This window comes from Rhagoletis zephyria, unplaced genomic scaffold (assembly GCF_001687245.7).
Source record: "Rhagoletis zephyria isolate East Lansing unplaced genomic scaffold, Rhagoletis_zephyria_1.1 Rzeph_scaffold_17163, whole genome shotgun sequence".
Taxonomy (NCBI): Eukaryota; Metazoa; Arthropoda; class Insecta; order Diptera; family Tephritidae; genus Rhagoletis; species Rhagoletis zephyria.
Genome location: NW_016174224.1, coordinates 1 through 9,317, shown reverse-complemented (window position 1 = coordinate 9,317; position 9,317 = coordinate 1). Strand labels below are relative to the sequence as shown.

General features: G+C 40.5%; 1 protein-coding gene across 1 annotated transcript; it reads left to right on the top strand.

Moving 5' to 3' along the window:
- Nucleotides 1–3,033: 3,033 nt before the first annotated feature.
- Nucleotides 3,034–9,264, top strand: LOC108379713 (putative uncharacterized protein DDB_G0282129; the record flags this gene model as incomplete). The annotated part of the gene is made up of 9 exons (XM_017636067.1): nucleotides 3,034–3,132; nucleotides 3,242–3,380; nucleotides 3,452–3,566; nucleotides 4,058–4,558; nucleotides 4,666–5,385; nucleotides 7,950–8,069; nucleotides 8,133–8,728; nucleotides 8,790–8,878; nucleotides 8,956–9,264. Coding segments are annotated over 9 exons (2,489 nt in total), but the record flags the coding sequence as incomplete, so codon positions are not given.
- Nucleotides 9,265–9,317: the final 53 nt, after the last annotated feature.

Here is a 9,317-nt window from a genome sequence, read left to right as displayed (position 1 = left end):
TATAAATATATATGTACATACATATCTAGTAGATGCATATACCTTCATCTTCTCCTTTTATGCTTTGCTGCATTCGCATGACTCATGACTCGCCATCGCCATCGCCATCGCCACCGTCACCGTCACTCACTCATCTTACCACAATCGCCTGGTAATCAGATGCAACTACTTAACAATTTCTTCTTTCCCACCGCCACTTACAAATTAAAGAATGTAACAATCGTGTAAAGTTCGTCTTAAACAAGCACAATTCTTATGTATGTACATATCCATCCGCCCCTCACATTTTCGATTGAAATTCCTTGTAACTCCCCAATGATCAGTGTATCCGAATTCTTGCCCATACCTTTAACGCCAATAACGCCAGTTAACTAGGTAGTAGGTAGACAGTCTGTCATTCAAGTTTGAGTTGGCTTCGTATTTATCATAATTATTTATTTTTTTCTTTTAATCCCTTTCGTTTTTTATTTGTTTTCGTGTTCTTTTTCTTTAACTGTGGCGAGTTCACTCGAAAATAATGATGCATAATTTGAGAATTTTATGTGAAAGTCGAGTTTCCATGTTAGTAGATTTGTATAGGTATGTATGTACTATATGTATATGTATGCGTATGCGACCCGCGGGTATTTCTATGAAGTATTCAGATTCTCTAAATTACCATAATCAGCTCTAGGGAATTTACATATTTATGAGTTAATCAGTGGAAGAACGTTTGTTTACCATTTTTGGACTGGACAATTTTGAACTAGTATGTTAGCAAGATACCTTCGGCTTTCTTAATGAATCCTAAAATTACCTTGGTAGGAGATTTCTTTATTTCAAAGGGTTCGACCAAGGTTGCCATAGTGGCCTTACCCCCAAAAATTTTGTTTCTACTTACCTACTTTAAATAGTTTCAAATGTGAAAAATTTTAAAATAAAGTCGCTTATTCCTTAATTTTTAGATACAGCGCTGCTTAGCGTATTACCAAATTAAGGACTAAGCGACCCTTATTTTAAAATGTATCCAATTAGAAACTAGTTTAAGAAGTTAAGTCCAACAAATAATATTTTTGGCTTGGGCCACTTCTGCCCTCTTGGCTTCATACCTAAACTATTTGTCGGACTTGTATTAAAATAGTCAAATTTAACCTGAATTAGGAGATTAAGACAATTATATAAATGGGTGCCAGTGAAAAGATATTTAAGAAGATAGTGGTTTCGAAATATTTTGAAGAGTATTGCCACTGAGCGAAATGACTCAGCCATCTCGTTAATAAATGTGCGGCATTTCATGGTTACAGTGGAGGTTGTAGAATGCAGCAAAGATGTACAGTGTGTATCAGCTTAGGATATTACATCACACTTTACCGGTTTTGAGGCACTGTCGATTGCCATCACCTACGCCTGAAAAACGCCGCAGTGGTTCATTAGACGAAAGCTATGGGAAATTTGAAAATGTTTGGGTATAAACCCCCACCAACCCCTCCCTCGAGCTTTAAGCGATTTGTGTATACATGGATGAACTCTCCATTCCTTAGAGCGTCTCATTTTTTTACACTTCTCTTGAAGGTAGAAGAGTCGTAAACGCTGTAATGGGAGCAGGGTTCGGAAGTGCGTTCTGCCCTAGCAGACCAAAGGGAGAGGGGTATGAGTGGAATGGATTTAGCTGGCATGTGAAGAGGTGGTTGGTATCGTGCGCGATAGCCTACAAATGCCGGACTCTCATTGGCGGTATCTACTGCGTTTGAGTCTGGGACATATAGCTGTTGAAACGGCTCCAATATTCAGACCGTTACTGGGCCAGAGTAACGCGGGTCTCTTGGCAGTTGCAGCTCCGCGTCTGACAAAGGTTGTGACTAGGCTTCGATCACGGCATTCATAAGCCGGACGTATCGGCAGGTGGAGACCGCCCCCTAACGTACTTACGTGCCTGGACCCCTCCTCGAGCAAAGATCTGTTCGGGCGCTCACGTTGGCCCAAAAGCCTTTTGGTTTCGTATGTGTTGTTTTACCTACTTAAAATATGAAAACTAATCTTATCTCCACCCATTTGTGGGGTATATAATTAAGTTGTAACGCTGCCTCAAAGAAGTGGGAATGATTCGGGCTGGTCCCGGAGACTTTTACGGTTGGAAGCTGCTATTACTACGTTTTATGTTCTCCTCAGTAATAATGTTCGTAAGGAGGTCATCGTTATTGCCTGCGAGTCGATTGTTGGTAACTTTACTGTGGAGGCAGCCCGGAAAGTGCGTTTTTATTAGAAGCGCTAATGTTTCTTTGCTGCTGAGTGTCCAATCGTCTTGATTGACGAGGTAACTAATATTGATAGGACACATTGATAGTATCTTACATAGTCTGCTGGCTTCTGAAGAACTTTCTATCTTCTGGCAGAAGTTTCTCTATTACGAGCGCCTATCTTCTCTGATTGAATACTTAAATCGGCGTTGCCAGTCTTTGAATTCACTCCAAGAGCTGGATCTCCTACCTTTGTTAAATTCTATTCTAAATTCCATCCTCAGGGTTGCAATTTCAGTCGAGGTTTTGATTTTCTACTTCGACTTGCACGTCGAGTTTATCTTGGTTGTGGGGCGAGAAAGGCAGTTAGGAAAAGTTGTTTCAAACTTTTTCTAGAGACTCTGAAGCCATTCAAAAGTTCTGCCTCCTTTTCATTATAATGTCAAAGATTTCCCTTCTAATAGATATAAGGAAGATAGATGTGTCACTTAGTTAAGCTTGAGTCTCCATTTAGACGATTTAGCCAGGGCTTTGCAACGGCAGCAATCTTTTCATCAGCTGGAACGATATCAAATTCTTAATTCTATACGGGAACTGCGCACCGAATTAGTGAAAAAAGTTGAACTATGTCAATTAGATGACTCGTTAGAGAGGCGATATTACTCAGTTAGCTATTAAAAGCTTTGCTTTCGTTTACCAGTTGCAAGTTCAGCAAATGAATGGTCCATACCACTGCTATAAATGTAACTATTTAGTATAGACATAATTATTGCTCTTGTATCTTCATAACTATTTATTATGCATTTTATTGGCTTAGTTGCAACTTTATTCACTTCTCGTTCTTCTATTGCAGTGTGTAAAGAATGGCTGGTACGTGAAGACAGCGCGCTCGCCTATAAATTGCAATCACAAGAAAGTAAGTAATGTCCCTTAGCAAAGTACAAAATTAACAACCGGAACTAAAGTTTATAACTTATGCACACACACACATACATAATTCATATTTTGCAATTCTTCTCCAACAGTAAATGACTTCTACAAAGGCAATCGACAGCGCAACGCTGTGGTACGTGAGGATTTTCCCACCGCGCTGAATGAGCAAATCAAGGAGAAGGAACAAGCCGAGCGGCAAGTGGAAATGTATCGACGTCGACTGCTCGAACAGTAAGTGCAATAAAATTATACACATTTATATGTAGTCAGACACCAAGGTGAAATGTTTTATGTGACCACAGGGAAGCATATGATAAGCGTGTAGCGAAGGAGATCGCCGAAAAGCTGGAACGTGACTTACAGGAACAGAGGCAAAGAGAGTTGCTGGAGAGCGAGGAAATGGCGCAGCAGATGCAGGTGAAAGATGCGCACATGTTGCATTATTTATGATTTTCGATGTTGTTACATTAGGGCGGGTCATTTTTTATTTTTATTTTTTTTTTGGCTATGCGCATATAGCTTAGCAGGATTCTACGTATAATACTAAGCAAATTTGCTAAATAAACCATGGGTCTAAAGTCAATTTGGAGTTTGCCAAATTGCGAAAATAGGTTTTGAAGAAAATGTGAACATTTAAATGAAAAGATAAGTCCCGAAATGGATTTACGTTTTTACGCAGAATTTAAGCACTTCTTTACGACTCTACAGCAAAATGATAAAAACCTTATTTTCGCAATTTGGCAAACTCTAAATTGATTTTAAACCAATGGTTTCTTCGGCAAATTTGCTTAGAATTACACGTAGAATCCTTCTGTGCCATAGACGTATAGTCGAAAAAATTCGCCATGCAAATTGACCCGCCCTAATGAACATACATATTAACATAATTTTCTGTGCACTCATTGCAGGAGCTCTATGTGAATTTGCCGCCACCAATGCGCGGAAAGGCGCATGCACCACCGCCACGTCCAGCTAAAGCAAGTATCTTGCAACAGAATCCAAATGAACCCTCAACTTCGAACGGTAGATATTTCGGTAGTAATAGTGGTAGTGGTAGTAGTAGTCACCATGCGAGACATCATCAGCAACAACAACAGGAACAACAACTATCACAATCACCACAAACGTCACATCAGTCACAGTCACAACAACAATTGTCGCCCACATCATTTCTTTTGCAACAACAGCATTTCTCACAAACCGATTGTTATGTAGGCCTAACGGTACAAAAGACATCATCACCTATAACAACCACATCAGCAGCATTGCCGTCATCAGCAAATGCATTAGATTCACGATCGCCACCAACATCTTCCACACGCCAACACAACAGATCACAACTAAATGCACTGAGCAATAGCAACAGCAGCAGCGGCAGCAGCGGCTCATCTGCTGGCGGTCACTTGTTGGTGAGTTTCAATGAAGCAACAACCACCACACACTAATCGCTTTCGCGCAATAAACAATGACTCTTTACTAACAAAAAAACTAACAAATTCATCTCATTCATCTGCAGCATCAGCATCAACACTCCTTGTCATCCATTTCGTCAGCTTCAGCTGCATCGACGTCATCCTCTTCAGCAGCAGCGGCAATGACTTCAGCAACAGCAGCATCCTCATCGGTACAGACATTCTCATTTGCACAGCCACACGCACCAACACATGCACCCTACACTGACCATTCTGCACCACCACAACAACAACCACATACAACCCACCCATCAACGCCACTAAGCCGGCAGCAGCACCAACAGCCGCTGCATCAACGTCAACATTCAGTCGAAGAATTGATTGAATATTCCGATGCGGTGGACAGCATAAGGCATCTTGAAAAAAGTGCTGCTGCTGGTGGTGGTGGTAGCGCTAGTGTTGAAAGCTGCACAACTGAATCACCATTGCACAACACTTTTAGTAGCAACAATTCCAATTCACCAAGCGGCGCTTTAACCAATCGCTTACATTCGGTGTCAAATGAGAATTTGCTAAGAAATGAACACAAATTTCAGAAACTCTCACCGGAGAAATACGATCAGCTGGTGGGTAATGATGCCACTGGCGCTGGACGTGCGGTTGCATGTAACGCCGTAGCCGCTGAGCGGCATATGCAAGCGCACGCAGATGATATTGAGCTGTATGTGGATCCGTGTGATTATGCGAGTTTGAAGGAGATCGGTTTGCCCATGGAGGAGATCAAGGAGATGAGCAAGAAATTGAAGCAGGAGCAAAAAGATGAGGTGGGTATTCTTTACTTTTCTGATAATTTACAGCGGCAACCAGTAGTGTTGAGATCCAGCTATAGTTTAAAACACCGTGCTATTCGGAATACAGTGGTGGAAAAAAAATAATACAAATAAAAAATGTTGCCATGTTTTGTTTACTTTTCTTTTGTTTATTTAATTTTAAACATTTTTATACAAGTCTAACTCAATGCATAAAAATCAGCATATAAATCAACATTTCAAACTTTGTCGAAAGGATTTAAAAATTTTAAATTTTTATATTTTTTTTTAATTATCGAAAAAATTTTAAATTTAAAATTTTTTAATTTTTTTATGTATTTTTTTTAACTTTTTAATCCCAGTTTTTGTAAAAAATTCTGGGTATGCAGTTTTGTAGCTCATTCAATTTTAGTTTAATTATGTGTAAATTTCAATGGGCTAAAATAGGCCAAACAGCATCGGCGAAAAATTTTTCAAAAATTAGTATAAACATCAAATAAACAAAAGAAAAATATCCAAGAATCGCTAAAATGTCACGTCTGAATTTATATTGGGGCCTCTAAACTTTTGTATACTGCAAACAGTTATCTGACAACAACATTCCAATTATGGCTGGGTCCGCCTTCATTTCTACTGATTTCGTTTTTTGGACCACTGAGGTTATATATATGGAAACCAGTCGCCTTTTGTGATAGGCAAGAGCACGAAGGCCATGGGTGGGAGGTGGGGACGAGTTGCCTTTTACTTCCTGCCCCAATAGTTATTCTCAACGAATAGGGCCACGATACTCGTAAGGAATCTAAGGCGAATTTAGATATGTAGCAAAGAAATGATGGAAGTTTATGCGAAAAAAGCCGTATGTGACACTTGTTCCATGGCTACGCTAGTTGCAAATAATTTATTCGGCAGAGATTATCCAGTTCAGAGGGTAGTGTTCAAGTGCATATGTATAAATTTCAATAGCAAGCTAATTTATTTCACATAATGCCTAAGATATTTATAGTACCCAACAATATTATTTATTTACAATCCATAATGTCCATGCGGGAACGCTACAACTCTTGAGGTATTCAGTTTAAACTATTTAAACTTACGTTCAAAGAGTCTTCAGGGATCTCCGCCTTAGATAGTTAGTTCTACATTAACATACTGTAGTCAATGCCATAAACTTTTGAGCCAATTGCGGAGAAAGATTCCTTAACTCATTTTCATACCTACTTTAGAGTTAAATGACACCACTGGCGTTAAATGAGTTACATAGTTTTAGTGAGGATGCAAAGAGGTGATTAGCATTATTCGGTGCATTATGTCATACATTTGGTATAGCTAGGATGATTCTGACTAGCAGAAATTGAACTCATTGGTAAGCTCGACTTTTTGGTCTAAGAGCTGTTGTGGGCTCCAGATGACGGCTGTCATGGGACGAGTTTTGATTGATTTTCTTCAGATAAATTATATGTAAGGGCTGTTTGTAGATCGTCTGATTCAGCGCATGACAAATGTGTATGTATACTACTGAACCTAGTCAATATGAAATATCAATTAGGTGACTTCGGTTGTCTTAGTCAGAAGGCGCCTCGGCCTTATGTTGTGCCAGCTGGAGTGATACGGAGGCAGCCTACTGAAAATATTTGATGGTGTTATTGCTAAATCAGCGAGATTTTGGTGGCAGTTTGAAGTCTGACGCTCGGACAGGTATGTAGCTTCGTACACCGGTCCTTATGAACAGCAGTCTGTACCTCTTTAATGTTTTTGTCCGGGTTGATGCCGGTGAACGGTTTGACGGCCTTGTTTCGATTCTAAACTTAGGTGACAATTACGACTGTTTGCGCAGAGCATAATAGTGGGCTAAAATTTTGGGTTTATCTAGAGTCAGCTTTGTGGGATCCTTCATTAAGTTCTTACCGATGCCAGAAACCAGATGAGACCATTTTCGGGTTGACCGCAGTGCTTTCTAGTACTAGACTATGATACAATTAGCATATTTTGACGCCATTGATGCACTTCTCGTACGATACAGGCTTCATATGTGCTGCATCCTCTGCTGCTAATAGGTCCTTTAGATGAGTTATAATGTATTTTCCTAGTGTTTTATAGCTAATATTCGTATGGCCTGGTCATTTTCACAAGAAATTTTTTCTGTCTTTTTTTATCGTATTTTTGCCTAGAGCCAAGTGCCGCGTTATGGTTTCCACTATTCTGAATACTTCTACTCTTGATCTATTAAGCAGATCCGAGATCTTGGTTCTGTTGCAGTCAGTCAACAGTTTTCTTGATCTGTACATCTGCCCACTTGTTTACAGCCTGTCCAAGAAAATGCCGAACAATTTGTCTTTAGAGAGCAACCCAGTACGAATGCCTCGTACTTATCCTGACATGCTATTGCCTACGCCAATTCATCAGTTCTCTCATTACATTCGACATTCCTACATATGTCCCTAAACCTAGAAAAGAGAGCCGATCATTGACTGGGACATTGAGCATAATTCCATTTCCCATTCCTTAACTTTGAACTCCAGTATCTCCTTTCAGTGACGTTTGGAAACTAAGATGTCGCCTTTTGTTTCATATTTTTTCAGTTGCTGGCACGTCGACTACAGCAAATGGAGGCGAATGACGGGCTCACACAAGAGGAACGAGATCGTCTGATGGCAATTGAAGCGCAGGACAAAGAACTAGCCAAAATGCTGCAAGATCGTGTGAGTATTAAAAAAAACAGCTTTCGGTACCCTAAATCATTAACGATGATTACCCACACTTAGGAGCGCTCCAAAGCAAAACGTGCCAAAGAAAAAGCGCGCCTACGCAAGCATCAACAAAAGGACGGTGCGGGCAACACCACACTATGCGGCTCAAATGGCAGCTTTACGAATGGACTGCATTGTGGACCACTACTGCCGCTGCCACAGGACTGCCTCTCCTTTGGCAAGCATTCAACACACGCTGCGGCAGCCTCGCAAACAGCCGCTGCCAACAGTTCACACACGAACACGCATCCAAGTACCCAAAGTAGTAGCGTCCTGCACGAGGCAGTTGAGGAAGAGGACATCATTGACGTGGAGGCGTACTCGAATCCCATTGATGTGCTACATAATCAACAGCAGCTGCAGCAGCGTCAACAACACAATGGCACACTGACCAATGGCAGTTTGACGCGTGAAGGTGGACGACGCAGCGCTAATAGTCAACAGAACGCTGGCGGCGGTGGCGGCCTCCACAACAGCGCTATGCTTAATCGCGTCGATGATGATATCTATACGCTGCCAGTGGATAGTTGTCGGCCAGGTCAGCGACCCACTTCGCTAAATATTAGCGCGAATGGAGAAGCGCAACTGTTGCAGCACAATTCGATGACCAGGTGAGTGACAGCGAGTGATACGCTGTATGCTACGAGTATCTAACTGCGAATTTTCTTACAGATCAGAAAACTACTCCATTGACTCGCATGATTCACTCAACAGACATGAACTAGCGCCACGCATGAACTACTCGCAATCGAGTACTTTTGGTATATATGTATTTGAACGTCAGCGCGCACAATTTGTACCTATCATTGCTAACTCGCTGCCTTTTTATCAATTGCAGATAAAAGCTCAAGCCCCACACCGCCTTATATGCCGATTCAAGGTACGCGCCGATCAAATTCAAGCGACGATCGTAAAAAGAAGTCCAAGGACAAGTGTACGCATCAATGAAATGTCCAGCAATTAAGCGAATTGCTCATACAAATACATATATACATAAATGTGCATAAATAAAATGTACTATATATCTACTTACCTACATATCTTGGTATGGAAGTGAAACTACAAAAATATTATTTATACATATATTTATTAGTATATAGCAGCATCTAATCATCGTTTTTCATACTAATTTAATTTCCTCTACATGTAAAAAATTTTACAAAAAGCTTACAAAGCACACATATTTTCGAGTGTGTTTAT